Source organism: Lemur catta, chromosome 6 (assembly GCF_020740605.2).
Source record: "Lemur catta isolate mLemCat1 chromosome 6, mLemCat1.pri, whole genome shotgun sequence".
In the NCBI taxonomy this organism is placed as follows: Eukaryota; Metazoa; Chordata; class Mammalia; order Primates; family Lemuridae; genus Lemur; species Lemur catta.
The window spans coordinates 44,503,534-44,521,231 of NC_059133.1; the positions used below are offsets into that span (position 1 = coordinate 44,503,534).

The following is a 17,698-nucleotide window of genomic DNA, read 5'->3' on the forward strand; positions in this document are numbered from 1 at the left end:
TGTTTGTTAGGTAATCTTTTAATCATCCAAACTACATTGGTTGAGGTAATTTTATTCCAGTGTGTCTTGCAAAAATAGGACTGTGTTTCAAGATAAAGTCCCACATTTGAGAGACATCCTGTAATTTGACAGGCATTGTAAAGACTGGGTATAAAGTAACTCCTCATTTTGGGGGGATGATTTTTAGGTAAAAATGAGATTTTACTTTTATCTCCAGTTTTTTGAATTTGATTTTTTTCATATAAGTTTTAAACAATTTAGTTGAATTCTTAATTTGGGAAAAGAAATTTGGAAGTGAAAACATTCTACTTACAGTGTTTATATCATATAATCTGATGGCATTACTTGGCCCAGAAAGGGGTGTGTATGTGTGTGTTTTTGAGTTGGGAATGGTTTGTTCCTCTCCTTTTCAGTGGCTCTGGTTATTGGCTGCAGGGATTGTTGTTAATATTGAGTTCACACCATTGATTTTTTTCTCTTTCTAGTAGAACATATTACTTTGGGAAATGTCAGCCTCCTAATTTTTCATCTTAGTTTAGGATTATAGAAATTTAAAATTTTATATTTGTAAAATTCAACATTAGCACTAAGATTATTAACAAAGATTGCTGATAAAGTAAATTTAAAGCATTCAGTTTTAAATATCAGTAACAAATGAAACTGAATAAACTAAAGTTTACAGAATTTCTGTGAAGTATCTCCTCACCCTCCTTTCTAAATAAAATTGATATTAAAGAAAACTAGATAACTGTGTACATGGAGGAGATATTGATCCATTCTCTCATTCATCAAACATGGGTAGAATGCAGCCTCCTATGCTACTCCTTCCCACTCTACCTAACACATAGTGCAGGCTTGATAGGACCCCCTTTTGAAATACTTCAACTTATTTTTCATTTGTTTATTACGGCATAGACCACACCAATATTATAAGAATTTGTATGCAGGTCAGCCTCCTCTATCAGACTGAGCTCATTGAGTGCAGGGAATTTCTTGCTTATCTTTGCTGCCACATCTAGCTCAGACCTACCACTTAGTCCATACTCAGGACAGGTTGTATACTCAATGTTTAACTGCTGCATTTTCCCTCACCTCAGGAGTTCATAGCTTAATGGAGGAGGAGGATGTGAGCAATTAATTCCAGTAGAACAGAATAAGTATTAATGGGGGTGTGCACAAAGGACTTTGAGAACACAGAGGAGGAAGTGATGGTAAGGCATGCAGATTTTATCATCGAGGTGATGGAGTGGCCATGAAACATTTGAAACATGGGGGCACTCATTAGAAATAAAATCTAGAGTACATCAAGACACTTTATAACAAGGTTTTTGTGCCTTCACAATACCCTGGTTAGAAGTTCAACAAACCTAACTCATGTGTCTCAGTTCTACCTGTTAAATGCAAAAACCACTGCTAGCAATTTTATTGAAAGTTATAGGGTTGATAGAAATGATAAATGAATAGCTTAATATTTTTTTTGGCAGTGAAGAAAACAATATTTTGAATTATCCTTTTGGAATTTTTTCAGGTTTGGTTCATTGAAGCCATAGGACTCTGCTGGGATCATATGGTTTCTTATGCCATAATAGGTGCTATCTTTTGCTTTGGCTAATTCCCTAGAGATGTATTAATAATACTTTCATCTCTTTGCATTCAAAATAGCGTCTTGTTAAGGAGCTGAGGAATATATTTCTCCAGTTGCTTTTGCATTGCCAAGTTTCATTATTTGCTTTTTTGCCTTTAAGTGAAAGGAAAACACTTCCAACAGACAGTATCCTGATATCCTTTTAATGTTGATATTCTATATTTTGATAAAAATTATAGTTTTTCTAGAATAAAGATTTTAAACAGAATTTTAAGAGAGAAGCTTCAACTTAATTTTTTTTTTCTTTACATTTGTGGAATTGTATTTAGAGAAACCAGCAGGTGGCAGTATGATGTATAAAATGAAAGGGTTTCAAATGGGCATAAAGACTCCTTTTCATATGAAAATATGTTATTTGCATACTAGGGAATGCAAATCACTTCATAGTTGATTAGAACATTTTTTTGTATCCTGTCACTTTGTTGAAGATATTTCAATTATTTTGTGGGAGTACTTTCTTTAATTATATTTTTAGTACATTTTTTAGAAGTTGAGGTTATGCTGATTCCAAGGGAATGTTGAGGAATTTGGAGAGGGAAGCCTCATAACTCTCTTGGTGGGGGTCTATAGTAGTAGCAGCTGCATACAGAGCTGGGAAATAATGTAAGTACCCTTCCAGAGGTGGGGAAATAGGAATAGTAATTAGGTGTTATGTCATGGACAGTATCCCAGTCATGCAAGGATGTGGCTGCTTTTCAAGGTAATGTTAAGATATCTTGGTTACTGAATTAAATACTACTAAAAAATACTAAGAAATATTGATTGACAAGTTTGGTATATATTTAGAAGGGGGAAAATGAAGTATTTCACTGATTTCCATTAATATTCATTTATGGCATTAACCTGTCATTAAGTGTGTTTCTGTATTCCTCCCCTAGGGTTCTCTAAATGCCATGTGGTATGCAGAGGTTGGTTGCTTTTGAGTTTTTAAAAACTAATAATGCATAGAGTACTTCTGTAATTTTAGTTGGAGTAAAAAGTAGGTGTCATTATTTTTCTTAGCTGCTATGAATTTCTCCCTACCTTGCTGGTCTAAAATAAAATAACTGCATCATGCTTTAGCTTGATTGTTTTAATTTCTGCTTAAGTGTACTTAGTCTGATGACCATACGTTGTTATTTTTGCCTGCCTTTTTCCTTGGTCTCTGTCTGTATTTGTGCAATGTTTTTGATACGCTGCTTAGTGCTATTTATTGTCAAGGAGCGTTTACAATAATATATATTTGAATTCTCCTGCATAGGTTAAAGAACTGAGAGAGAAGGCTGAGTTTTATAGGAAACGAGTTCAGGGAACACATTTTTCTCGGGACCATCTGAATCAGATTCTGTCTGATAACAACCGCTGTTGGGATGTCTCCTCGACAGCAAGCTCAGAAAGAAGCATTAGTAGCAACATCAGAGCATTAGATCTTGCTGGGTGAGCTATTCCTTGTGGATGTTTGTAACAAAGTATGTTGTAGCTATAGAATGACATAGGAAAATGACCTGACTACTCAAAATTTGCCTCCTAGTCAAATGGAGCTGTGCCAGCCATTTATGTCATTATTTGTAGTTTATTCTCTGTGAAAAATAAAGCAATATATACTTTGTGTATTTGTGCATAAATAACACATAATGTAAATCTGGAAGGCTGGATTTTGTAATATTCTTTGTTACCCGTAGCAGAATAGGGATGATTATGTGGTAAATATAAAAGGATTTTAAGAGTTAAAATCAACAACAATAATAAAAACTCGGAGAATATAAGCTATTAGTACATATCCATTATCATTTATTAATAGATTTTATGACTGATACAGAGCTTGGCCCCTCTTGGGTTTTAAAGTGGTTTAACTATTTGTAAGAGAAATACTACATTGATTTGTAGCAAATAAAATAGTGTTTAGTTGTGACAGTAGCCATGCATACCAAATTAATCTATAAACTCTAATTATGTGACATCTGATTTAAAAAGTTCATTACAAATCTATTCTTTAATAATCGGTTGAAAAGGTGAATCTAAAGTATCAAATTTGAATTAGTTTCTTTGACCACAAATACACTTGAGTTTTTGCACAAACCTTAATTGAGTAACTGAACAAGTTGGGGTCCTAGTTTATGTGTCTAAGTGCCAGTTTAGGGGCTAAGTATGACTTTTGTCAGCAAAGGTACAGGCACATATGTGTGAAGGTAGGAGTAAGAGAAGATAAATAAGTTATATTTTGGGATATTTTAATAGAAACTTCAGATTATAACTTTCATTTGTTATAAAATGAGGTCTCAATTGATTTCTTTCTTCATTACCTGGGCAAGGTAGTATCTGTGGAAAATACATGTAGTTGTGAACCACATGGAAGGAAATGATGGACTTACTACAATTAGTATAAACTAGAAAATGCAAACTACTCAAATTTAAAGTAAAACTTATTTTATTATGCAGAGATACTACAAGCCATAAGACTTTGCAGAAATTTCCTTCTACAAAACTAGAAGAAAAACAACATACCTTGGAAGAAGAGCACCAGAAAACTACTACGGAGAAATTAGGTGTGTCAGGTGTTCCCACTGTACCGGTTAGAAGGCGGCTGGCCTGGGATGCAGAGAATACCAGTGAAGACGTACAGAAACAGCCCAGGGAGGAAGAGGAGGAGGAGGATGGGAAAAGGGACAAGCAGACATATATAGGAGAGCTCGAGAAGTTGGACGTACATGAGCAATCTAAGGCAGACAAGATAGAAGGGTGAGAGTTTCAAATTACTCAGTATAGAGAAGCACTGTTGTACATGGTTAATATGTATTTTGTTTTGTCTCTAAGTGTAGTGGTTTATATTTTTGCTTTTATAACTAATAAAGAACAGATTTCATTTCAGTGCCACAAAGTAGGCACTGCTATATGGTTTATAATTTGATTCACTCAGGTATTTGAGTCATCACTAATTGGTAATTGAAGACTAGAACACTGACTGGGCTACTTTGGAAGTAGTTAGGGTTATTTTTATTTATGTCCTATAATTATGATTTGCCAGATTTGCAAATGTACCTGGAAGAATGACTTTCTTTATGTTTAATGAAAAAAACTGGTGTTCTTTAATACCAGATGGTTCTATCAAAAAAGAAAGGAAAGAATGTTTAGTAATATTTTTTAAAAAGGTGATTGTGTACATGGTGAGTGCCAGGCACACTGTCTGGAGAATGGACACGCTTGAGGCTGTGACTCAGGGGGATGGACGGGACATGGACAATGTATATAACCTGAGCTTTTGTACCCCCATGAAGAGCTGAAATAAAAAAAAAAAAAAATGGTGATTTCTGAAAATAGCTAATTCCTTTTCTATGTGTGGAAACTGCTTTGGGGAGTGGTTCTTCCCTACCATTGATAGTGGTGTTTTTTGTCTAAAGACCAAGTCTCTTATTCATTCATGGGTGTTACAGCTAATATTTAACTTAGGCCATGAGTTACTGGCAGAATTCTCTGCTGTGGTGCTGCTGACTTGCAGTGATCTTCCTCTTCTAGTATCCAGTCCCTCTTACCTACATGTGGATTTTGTGGTTGTTTTTTCAGAAACACAATGCTTATAAGTTTTATACCTTATTATTATGCAGTGATGGCAAAGTATTTTTGATCACATTTTTTAGAGAAAATGCTTCATAATAGATTGTTTCAATTTGTAGGTCGGAGTCTTCTTCTGTTTCCTCAGGAAAAGGAGGCAGGCTTCCTACTCCAAAGCTGAGAGAACTTGGTGGAATCCAAAGGACTCATCATGATCTTACTACTCCAGCTGTTGGTAATAGGCAAACACTGTTCAGTTCTTATTTAACCTGCCTTTTCTACATGATAATTTAGTTTAATTGAAACTCATGTGGTCTGACTTAGTGGTTCATGCCTGTAGTCCCAGTGCTTTGGGAGGCTGAGGCAGGAGGATCACTTGAGGCCAGGAGTTTGAGACCAACCTGGACAACATAGCAAAATCCCATCTCTACAAAAAATAAAAAAAATTAGCCAGGTATGGTGGCTTGTACCTGTAGTCCCAGCTACTTGGAAGACTAAAGCAGGATTGCTTGAGCCCAGGAATTCAAGGCTGCAGTAAGCTGTGATTTCAGTCACTGTGCTTCAGCCTGGGTGACAGAGTGAGACGCTGTCTCTAAAACAAACAACTGTCATCTTCTGCATTTTTCCAGGTGGTGCTGTATTAGTGTCTCCATCTAAGGTGAAGCCTCCAGCCCCAGAACAGAGGAAAAGAATGTCCTCTCAGGATTGTTTAGAAACTTCAAAGAATGATTTTACTAAGGTAAATACTTATATTTTGGGAAAAAAGCATCTCTTCTGGAATTGATTATTTTAGTCACATGTATTGAATGAATGATATGTTCAGGTTTTAGAAAATTCTGGCTATCATATGTAGAGATGATACAATTAACCTACTTTTAGTAAGGCAGAAGGCTTGAATTTTTTTTTTCTGGTAGTGGCATTGCATTTCCATGATATACTTTTAGATCTTGTCGGTAGTGACTTAACAGGAAGAGAGAGAAGAAAAACAGTACTATTTATTGAGCATTTACTGTGCAGCGGTTGTATTCCAACTTATGTTCCAGGCACTGTTTTAGCACTGGAGATATAGCAGAGAATAGAAGAGACAAAAGTCATGGCCATCACTGAACTTATACTCTAGTGGAGGAGAGAGAGACAGTATACGAGATAACTAGGTAAAATATGTGGTATTTTAGGTAGTGATGAGTACCAAGGAGGAAAATAAAGCAGGGGAAGGGAATAGGAAATGGCCAGGGAAGTCCTCACTAACAGGGTAGCATTTGAGCAGAATCTGAAGGAGGTGAGGGGTTGATCCATGTGCATATCTGGGAAGGCATTCTAGGTAAAGAGAAGAGCAAGTACAAAGTCCCTGAGGTTAAAGGATACCTGATTCCTTGAGGAACATCCAGGGAGGTCAGTGTAGCTGGAACTGAGAGAAAGAGAGAGAGAGAGAGAAGTATGGATGATGAGTTCAGAGAAATAATCGGGTGCTAAATTGTATAGCTCTTTGTAAATCATAGCAATGACTTTGAATTTTATTCTGAATGAGGTGGGAAGCCATTGGAAGGGCATAGGAGTAACACGAATTAGATTTTTCCGAGGTTATTCTGGCCACTGTGTTGAGGGTGGACAATAGGAAAGCAAGAGCCAGGGGCCTGAAACCCATTAGGAATCAGTTACACTATCCAGGCAAGAGGTGATGGTCTTTTGGATCGTGGTAGTAGCAGTGAAGGTCATGTAATAATGTGATTCTGGATCTACATTGACAGTGTAGTTGACAAGATTTGTTGATGGATAAGATAGAGAATCAAGGATGACTCAAGACTTTTGGCCTGAGCAATAAGGATGGAGTTGCCATTTAACTGAGATGGGGAAGACAGTGTGAGGAAAAGAGTTGTGAGGGAAGACCAAGAGTTCTGTTTTGGAAATGTTAAATTTGAGATGCTTATTAGACATGTGAGTAGACCTGTTGAGAAGGGAGTTGACTATATGGTTTTGGAGTGTAGAGGAAAAGTTGGACTGCAGATATAGATTTGAGGCTCTTTAGAATGTAGGTGGACAAGTGTTTAAAGTATCGAGACTGGAAGAGAGATCATCAAGGGAGAGGGTATAGACAGAGAAGAGAAGGTGTGGACATGGGTGAGCCTTAGTTTTTTATTTTTGGAAACTGGAGGAATAACCAGCAAAGGAGACTGAAGGAGAGCAGCCAGTGAGATGGTGACACACAGGAGACTGTGCTGTCCTGGAGGTGTCAAGGAGGAGGGAGTGTCAAGGCTACTAATGAGGGTCAGTAGGTATGAAAACTGATTATTGGATTTAGCAACATGAAGGCCATTGGTGACCTTGATGAAGGACAGTTTTCGTGGAAGGGAGAGACAAAAGCCTAAGTGCAGGTGGTGGGTTCAAGAGAAGAGAGAGAGGAATTGGAAACCACCATCACAGACAATTCTTTCAAGCACTTTTGGTTTTGCTTTTTTTTTTTTTTTCCTTGAGAAGGGAAGCAGAGTAATACAGTGGTAGTTGGGAGGAGTGAGATCAAGATAGAAGACATAATAGCATGTTTATATGTCAACAAGAATTAATTTTGGAGAGAGAGAAAAGTTGATGATGCAGGAGCAAAGGGAAAGTTGTTGGAAAGGTGCTCTTGAGTAGGAGAAAGAGCTTCGGATCTGGTGACACTGACAGTTTCTTCACTGTCACAAGCGGGCACTGCTGATGAATATAGGAAGATGTGGGGGCTTCTGGAAAGCCTCTTCTGATTGCTTCTTGCCGAAGTATGAAAAAGATCCTTTCTGAGAATGAGGCTGGGAAGAAAATGTTGGAGGTTTGAGGAAAGAGAAGGGGGCATGAAATAGTCTTCTCAGAGAGTGGGAGTTGAGTGGGTCAGGGAAACGTGTAACCCTTAGGTTACAAAGTTGATATAAGACTAGTCAGAATGGGTTGTATGTTTGGTTGCAGAGGTGCAGGATAGATGGAGAGGTGGATTTAACTGAGGTTTTAGTTTGTCAGAGTAAGACAAAGTGAGAAAGGGGGTAAGGGAGTTAGGGTATATGTGAGGAAGTGATTATAATGATTGGCCATGGAAGTTGAGATGGTTGGGAAGGGACGCTAGGTCTTGAGAAGGTAAGGTGCAAAGGTGATAAGATCAGTGGATGGCAGGTCTTGAGAACTAAAGACTTGTTGGAATTGGAGTATTTGTGGGAATTAGTTTTAAAGTTAGGAGGTAGTGGTCAGAAATTGAGATTACGGAGAGGTTACCAGTAATGACAAGGCTTAGCAGCATATAGTCACGGGTGTAAGTGGTCGAAGTAGAACAGATAACATTCAGAGAAGAGGTTGAAAATCTATAAGAGATTTTCCTCGTGGCTGTTCATGAATTCCAGGGTACACAGTGGGAGTATTCAAGGATTGAGAACAGGTAGGAGATGGGATCAGAACGTCCCCCACCTCTTAGTTCCCACTGCTTAGAACAGAGTCCAGCTCTTAGCAGGTAATGTGTTGAATGAATGTTATTGGAATGACAGAATATCTAAAGCATTTCCTGTTGGTTTATTAAAGGAATAATAGGGAATGCAGTCAGAGGACTTATTAGAATCAAATCTTAGGAATCTCTCTTGCCCACATGGAGTGTTCTGCCCTGTGCAAGATTCCAGCCAGTCACCTGGAAAGTGTGAACTTCTGGGTAACTGTACACACAGGGCTGACTCAGCCAAAATGGGTGACACTAATTCATATTTGCAGCTGGATTTATATGCATTATTTTCATTTACTGTGGAATTAATTTATTGAATAATCTAAATACAGTAATACTGTCCTTTCCTTTAACATTTTAATGCCAATCTCTTCCTCGTTTTGCACACAACTGTTACGTTTTAATTACAAACTCCTGTAAAATAAGCAGGTTTCGTGTTGACTTGATTGGAAATCCCTCTGTGTGAATTTTCTGCCACCAGCACCAGTAGAGGCTATACTAGGAGCTAGATTTGGTTATTTCTGATTGTCTACCCCTTGGTTATTGGTAGGCATAGGAGTCATTAAACTCGATATACATAAGCAGTTTTTTCCCCTTTATTTTCTTATAAAAGCATTCATAAGAAATTACATTATTATTACATGTAAAATTAGGCCCATAATTCATTCAGTTTTGAATAAATTATCAGTCTCTCACGAAACTTTAGACTTCTCATGAGATTGGTTTGATCATCAAGGAGCATTTTCAGATTTTACAATTATGTTAAAAACCTGAGCATGCATTAGCGCACTTCATTCATTCAGCAAATTTACCCACATGCTAGATGCTGTGGCTGTGATAGTTAATAAAAATAGACATGGGACATGACCTTATGGAACCTGTAGTCTGGTGAGGGAGATACACATTAATCAATCACACCAAAAAAAGTAAAATTAAAACTAATAAGGGTTTCAAAGTAGAAGTACATAGTGCTATTCTGGAAGGAATCGGCCTAATCGTGGAGATTAGGAAGCTTCTTGAAAGTCTATGATGCTTCTTAGAAGATGCCATAATTGAAGTGAGATGAAGAGGAAGAGGAAGCATTAACCATGTAAAAAGAATGGGGAGAAAGAACATAGCATGTGCCAACATCCTGTGGAGAGAAAGAACATAGGGTTTTAGGAAACAAAGACCAGTATAGTGTGTTAAGGAGTGTGGTGCAACACGAGGCTGGAAAAGAGAACAACATCAAGAATTTCTATCATTATTTCAAGAGCAATGGGAAGCCATTGAAATAGTTTAAATATGGGAGTGTTGTGATTTGTGTTTTGCAAGATCTCTCTGGTTGCCATAGAAGGCAGGAGTAGAATGTGGCAGTCCAGATAGGAGATGTTGATAGCTTGGATGAAGGAAGGTGGGCACAGATAGAAGTGATTGAAACTAAAGAATTGTGTAAGGGGAATGATGTCATGGCTTGGTGCTGGGTTGGATAATGGGGGATGAGAGACAAGGATGAGACATTATGGATGACTTTTAAGTTTCTGGCTTGTCCACAAGATTGTGGAGGTGCCATGCACTGAGAGGACTCTGGATGAGGACCCTCTTTGGAAGGGAGTATCAAGAGTTTTATTTCATTCATTCAGCAGTATTAATGGGTTCTTAAAATGAGCCAGGCACTGGTCTAGGATCTAGGAATTCATTGATAATCAAGCCAAAACCTTTGCTTTCATGGAGCTTATATTTTCACTGGGAGAAATAGACATTTTTTAAAAGATAATTCTAGGTAGTAGTAAGTGCTATAAATTAATAAACCAGTAGATGACCTCCCAGGGGTAGGTAAGGCAGCTTTAGTGTGGGTCATCAGGACAGACACCTCTGAGGAGGTGACATTTTAGCTAAGACCTAACTAACGAGAGAGGCACTCATGCAGAGATCTGGGGCAGAGGTGTTTTCCCAGGCAGAAAGAGTAGCAAGTATAAGTTCAGCAGCAAGTTTTAGAGAGTGTAAAGGCCCATGTGGCTGGAGCCAAGAGAGGGAAAAGGAGAGGGCAGGAAATGAAGTTGGAAAGGGAGGCTGGGTAAGGAGTTTGGATTTTATTCTAATGGCGCTGGGAAGCCCTTGGAAGATCTGAAGCAACAAAGCAAATAGGATCTGACTAACAAGGTAAATGTAATCACTGTGGCTGCTCAGTTCTCCACTGAGAACTGCTGTGTGCAGGGCAGAATGGAAACAGCGAGACTTACTGGCCGTTTGAAACTTTAGACTCATAAACAGATCACAAAAGCCTGGGAAACCCACGTGTTAAAAGTATTTTATAGGTTTCATTTGGGTCTTTTTAGCAATAGTAAGACAAATTTGACAGAGATCCAAAATTTTGTTAATCTATGTAGGAAAAGAAAAAATAATCAAAAGAACAATTTCTCTTTGGAATTATTTGTGTTGTACTGATACTCATTTAAAAAGGGAAGCAAGTGGGAGATTTGTGGTTTTATGTTAGATCTTGATTTAAAATATATTAATTGGTTGAGACCAACCACCTCAGACCATCTTCACTTTGAAGCAATATGCTCTATATTAACAGAAAATGATACCTAAGTTTAGAAAGCAGTGTTTTTAATGTTGCATTGATAGACTCAAAGACAATAAGGAAGGCAAAAATTACAAGGAATAATCATGGGAAGTTTGGAACTGTATTTGATTTTGCTGGTTTGCATTCTTTTAAAAAGTAAAATTGCCAGGGACTTTTAGGATAGTGATACACTGTCATTGTGGAAAACAGAAAATACTGATCAAACTGAAAAAGAAAATAAATGATCTCACACCTCCTGTTCAGAGACATCCACTGTTAAATTTTTGAGATACGTAGGGTATGTGTGTATGTTAGTGTATTTAGTTATTTTATACTATAGATAAGATTTCATGATCTATTTTTTCTTACATAGCACTGGCTTGTGAATATATTTCCATATCATTAATATCATTTATAATCTTTAATGGAAATATATACAATCTATAGTTATACCATAGTTTTTTAAACCAGATGCTTATTGTTAAAACCCAGTTTTTAATAGATTCCTATTATTTCTTAATTATTTTATTTTGAAAAAATACTGTAAAGAAATCTATCCTTTAGCTACATTTTAATTTATGTTATTATTATTTTTGTGTAAATACTCTCCAAGTATTATTGTGTGATTAAAGAACACAAAATTTTTAAGGCTTTTGCTATGCCTTGCCAGTCCCCCCCCCCCCCCCCCCCGCCCCCGAGAAAGGTTGTGCTCCCAACAACAGTCTATATGAGATTGCCAATTTTTCCATATTCTTGCCAGCTCCGGGTATTATTGTGTTTTTTTTTTTAATTAATTTTTGCAGTTTGGTAAGTGAAAAAGTAGTACCTTAGTGCTTTTATTTTATAATTATTTGATTATTAGGTAGAACAATTTGTCCAGTATATGAATTGCTGATTCATATCCTTTTTCTACCTTTTAATTAGTTTTTTCTTATTACTTTAAAAGAAATATTTAAGTAGCAATGATAATTCATTGTCAGTCATATAAGTTGTACATTTTCCCCAACTTTGTCATTTTTCTTTTAATTTTTAAATGTATACATATTTTGTTTTAGATAGCCAAATCTGTTTATATTATATCTTCCCCACATGAAGTTTACATAAATTTTCCCCATTTCTCCTCCTGCTTTTCACGTGTAAATGTTTGGTTTATTTGTGTATGTATATACATTTGTATGCTTTTTTTTTTATCATTTAGAAAGAAAGTCATGCTATATCCCTACTGACTTCTCCAGCTGCTGGTATAAAAACAATTGATCCCTTGCCTTTGCGGGAAGACTCTGAAGCCAATATCAAATTAGCTGAGGCAACTCTTCCAGTTTCAAAAATTCTAGAATATCCAACAAACACCCCTGGACAGTCACCTTCTCCACCCCACGTGCCGTCCTACTGGCATCCCTCCCGTCGAATTCAGGGCTCTCTGAGAGATCCAGAATTTCAGCACAATGGTAATTATTTGGTTTTTAATTTTTCATCTTTTAAAATGAAAGTGTTATACTGATAGACATAAAGACTATAGCTATGTACTAAATATTAATATATTGGTATTTTTAGTTAATGTAATAGATTTCTTTAAATAGGAAGAGTCTCTCTTTGGGACACTCAATTGTGCTGCAACCTAAGTTCACTTTCTGCTTTTGTACGTGTGAGGCGTCTCTCAGGCACTTTCCCTGCACGTACAGGCAGCCCACTAGATGCTAGCAGTACCTCTTCTCCAGGAGACCAAAGATGTCCCCAAATGTTGCCACGTGTTGCTTGGGTATAGAATTCAAGGTCAGGAATGATTTTCCTTTAGTTTTATTAGGCATTGTTCAGCTCTTTTATAGCTTCCACGATTAATGTTGAGAAGTCTAATGCTGTTTTTATTCTTGATCTTTTGTATGTGGTGCTTTATTTTTGGCAGCATTTGGATCTTCTCTTCACACTTAATGTTCTGAAATTTCAGAATGATATCCCTGGGGGAGGCGTCCCTTTTCATTCATTTTGCTGGTACTTCTGTCAACTTTTTGAATCTGGAAAGCTCTCACTTCTGGGAAATTTTATTGAATTATTCAGTCAATAATTTCCCCTTCATTTTCTGTTTCCTCTTTCTGGTACTCCTGTTATTCAGATGTTGAACATGATTTTATTATTTTTCATCTCTGTCTTTTTAATTTGAAAGGTTTATTACTAATTTTCTTCTACCTCTTCTGTTGGTTTTGTTAAAAAGATTTTTGCTGTAATATTTTTAACTTCTAGGATTCTTTTTTTAACACTTCATACTCCTTTTATATAGCACCCCATTCTTATTTCATGGATGGAATGTTTGATCTCTTTGAGGAGATAAATGATATCTATAACAGCCCTGTTCTGAAAATGGCATTCTTACCCTCAGTTAAAGCTGGTGTCCTTCAGTCAGAATAGCTCTGGTAAATCTTAAGAGACAAAACTTCCATTCCTCTTTTACAAAAGAGGCAGTTATCCAAATGTGCAAATTTAAGAAAGGATCTGGTGCTCTAACTATTTTGTAAAGAGATTTCAGCCAGTTTCCTAGTTCAGTCTAACCTTCCCTCCAACTTTCAGTGGTACTTGGTGCTCCAAACTCCGAGTCGTGATGGAAACAAATCGGTTGCTTCTTGGTTTCACTCCTCTGCTGGCTTAGAATTCAGCTTGGTTGGGTATAATTATATACTCACTGCCCTTGCATTTGCTTTCCTCTTTCCCAAAATTTTCCTGGTGTTTTTCTTGGCTTCTATTTGTCCTGTGAGTTTATGTCCTATGAGTTTAATGTCATTTTGTATGTCATTTGTGGTTGAAGCTACCATCTCTAATCAGAAGCCTAGTACATTTCTGTAAAGTTAGAATAGATCAATATTATCATTAGAAAAGGATTTTAGGAAGTTATCCATAGTTTATATACTTGCTAAGTATATTATAAATTAATGAATGACCCTTAAATAGTCATTTCTGTCAATATAAAATTAATAAAATTTCTGACAGCTTTTATTAATGGGTTAGCATAATTAAGATAGGCTGTTTGGTAGCTTTGAAGGAAAATTTCTTCTACCTTTTTTTTTTTTTTAAGTGGGAAAAATGAGGATGAACAATTTCCACTTACCTCAGCATGAAGCCTTTAATGATGAAGGTATTTCAATAGTCTCATAACATAAAAGTTTGAATTCTATTATATGGTAGTTTACAATAGCATAATGACCTTATATTTGATTAGCACTTTGTAGTTTATGAAGTACTTCCACAGATACTTTTTCGTTAGATCCTTGAAACCTTGTGAGGGGGGGTGAAATTATCCTCATTTTACAAATGAGTAAGCTGGGACCTGAAGTAGTGAGGAATCTTTTTTAAGGCAGACAGATGATAAGTGATCGTACCTAGATCAGTACTACTTCTGTTTTTAACCACCCTGTCTAGCTCGGGGTTTAGGAATTTGGCCTAGCATTACATCTGTCATTTTTTTCACGTCTGTATATTTTTTTCAATTCTCAAAAAAATATATGATTAGGGAAAATGGACTTTTTTCTCCTATGTAGTTTTTATTCTGACAAATTAATTTTCTTCTAATAGTGGCAGGAGGAATTTTAAATTCTTGATGTGAATAATTGAAATCACTATTTTAATTCATTCTTAGAACTGTGGAACTACTGAATTTATAAATTTTGAATTAGAAAGTAAATTTGAATTTAATATTTTATATATTAGAAGTTCACATACATTAAAAGTTTTCTTTCCTGTTAGCAGCAAGTTGGAGGACTTTTCATCAGAATTCAGTGAGCTGGAAATGAAGTTGTTATGTTTTTTTTTTTTTGTTGTTAGGGTAACGGGTCCCAAGAGAAGGGCCAGGGCGAGGTTCTTGGGTCCCAGTGGGGAGAGAGAGACCTGAGAAGTCTGAGAAGTCGCCAAGTTGTTATGTTTTTAAATGGAAATATCTGGCAACTTTGAATCCACTTCTGTTTTCTTTTTAATGGGAGAACAAAGTTTATAAATAACCTTGTAATAGTTTATTAGGTTAGATAGATTCCTCATTTTGCTTATTCAGAATAAAGAATTTCAGTAGTAATGCAGGGGTAGCACATTAAAGTCAAACATTATTTCTACATTTAGTGAGATTATTTCAGAAATGTGATGGGAATACCATGTTAAGGTATGGCATTTGGTTTTTAAAAAGTTTAGAAAAGCTTTATACTCAGAGCAGCTGTGCTTTCTAAAGTAGGAAAAAACAGTATTATGATGAATTGTTTCAAATAATACTGAAATCATAGGCTGTGTGCTTAATGACGATGCGATTTTAGAAAGAAAAAAATGCTCATTTAACATTAAAATATTTGATTTCTGTGTATGATAAACTTGGAAAACTGTGAGCTATTAAGAAAATATTAGTATCTTACATTTTAATAGATTACTTTCTCCTGACAGACCCAACATGGATATTACAAAGCTTGATACTTTTAAATTTTTGTTATATAAAACATAATTTTGTTTAACAGATATTCGTGCCCTGAATATAATCATGGGATTCTTTCATTGCAGATGAGGACAGATTGTCTGAGATATCTGCACGCTCAGCAGCATCTAGTCTTCAGGCTTTTCAAACTCTGGCACGAGCTAAGAAAAGGAAGGAGAATTTCTGGGGTAAAACATAAACCCAGTTGAGTTGCTTGTGTATAGGGAACAATTGACATAATTTTTCTTTATTGCTTACTATGTTTGTTTGAATTTTTTTCCTGACACTCCCTACTTAAAAAGAAATATTTGATTTTCAGTAGTCAATTCAATTTACTTGGAAATTTTTAACACAGGCTTATACAAATTTAACTTTTAAAGAATTCTTTTTATGTCTATCTCAAAGTACAAAGACCATAGATTATAGAGTTCTTCCTATGTTATAACTTTTGTATTAGGTGCCATGGATAGAATTTTGCCCATCCAGAGAATATTCCAAGAAGATAAAGTGAAGTAAAAATTAAAATCCCAGTGTGAAGTATGTAGTCCCCTAAGATTGGTTATATGTATCTTTATAATTATAGATGTCACAAAATGAATTTGTTTTTCCTTTAACTTTTGCTGTAGTGTTTTTTATTTGGTCCCTTCCATATGTGGTTGCAGTGTTATTTAATATAATTATACTTTGAAAATACCAGCTGTATATATTTTTCTTATTTATGTAACAAAGTTTGCTGAGAGATATGTATATTTTTGATCTTTGTGTGCACTCTATTTGTATAAGGACTGTGGCTTACATTTGAATAATGTCTGGGTTTTGAAAAATTATTTGTATAATGGATAATTAAAACTTTGTAGACATTTTGAAATAAAAATTAATCAAGTGTGTTTGGCCTCTCCAGAAAGTTATTACATGGAACAAATAATTACCTTTTAGAAGAATTCCACTCATAACAGGTTAATAAAATGTTATATACTTCTTATTGCAGCTGTCAGAATGCAATGAAGCTGAGTCCCTGACATTTTTGCACAAATGTAGGACAAGAAAAGAATTTCCAAGGCAGACCCATTTTAAAAAATTTTACACAAACTTTTTGAAAGACTGTACTTCATAGGACAGTCTTACTCTTTATCTTGCAAATCATGGTAAATTTAAGTTTCTAAAAAGTATGAATTCTGTAAAATATATCAACTCTTTGTAATAATAACAAGTATTGAATGTAAAATATACAGAATATTCAGACTTGTTGATTAGAAAACAAGTGAACAATCTGTTAGCACTTTTTGGTCAAAAGTGCAAATCATTGGTTCATATAAGTTAAAGATCTTATTGCAGGGTTGTAAAAAACTATAGGCATACAAACATTTGCATACATTCCACTGACATTTTAAAATAGTTCATTTAAAAAGTTACCATGGCACTAAACATGAGAAGTTTAAAATTAGTGTATAACTGGACTTTAGAACATAAATTGGCTTCTATACAAATGTGTACTGAGGCATATTAGTTTTAAAGTAAGTTTGCAACTTGTCTCTAGAAGCTTAGAGGTATCGTTGTTTTCCTCAAAAGTTGGTTAGTCTAGTTGGTTAGGACAGAGTTTTCAATGGCTGACCACTGATCTATGATAGAGAAAGGAATTACAGCTAACTTGCAGGGAATTTTGCATGATTCAGTCTATTTTACCTAAGCTACAGAGTGTAAAATCTGAGTGCACACATTGGGATCCATCACACCACATGAACTTGATCAAGCAGGTGCTAGATGGATGGATTAAGGTATGGTTTTCATGGGGCCAAGGTCATAACCCCAGGCTCTGTGTGACAGTTTAGCTCCGCGGTGTATTACCATCTCTCCTTTTCTTTCCTTTTCATTGTCTAACGGAGAAAACAATCTTTCAGAAAAGAGACGAGGTAGCTCAAGATAAGCTACTATAAGATTTATTATACCATTCACATCTTTCTTGGCTTACATTGATAAAAAATAGTTTGGTTTAGTTTCCTTTCTTGACTAAAGTTCACTTAGAAAATAAAAACAAGCCACAAATATAATAGACTTATAGAGGGAGACTACCCATGGCACACCCATGGA

General features: G+C 35.8%; 1 protein-coding gene across 2 annotated transcripts in view; it reads left to right on the forward strand.

Moving 5' to 3' along the window:
* The window catches only part of MDM1 (Mdm1 nuclear protein), a 28,703-nt gene extending 12,208 nt beyond the window's left edge, over positions 1–16,495 (forward strand). The window contains exons 8-15 of one of the 2 annotated variants that reach the window (XM_045553410.1): positions 2,524–2,553; positions 2,886–3,061; positions 4,064–4,363; positions 5,296–5,408; positions 5,803–5,912; positions 12,371–12,620; positions 14,237–14,296; positions 15,697–16,495. In XM_045553410.1, coding sequence (XP_045409366.1) covers positions 2,524–2,553; positions 2,886–3,061; positions 4,064–4,363; positions 5,296–5,408; positions 5,803–5,912; positions 12,371–12,620; positions 14,237–14,296; positions 15,697–15,809 — 1,152 coding nt within the window. In that variant the 3' untranslated portion in view covers positions 15,810–16,495. The remainder of the gene's footprint in view (positions 1–2,523; positions 2,554–2,885; positions 3,062–4,063; positions 4,364–5,295; positions 5,409–5,802; positions 5,913–12,370; positions 12,621–14,236; positions 14,297–15,696) is intronic. The other variant, XM_045553411.1, reaches the window with a different exon arrangement.
* Positions 16,496–17,698: the final 1,203 nt, after the last annotated feature.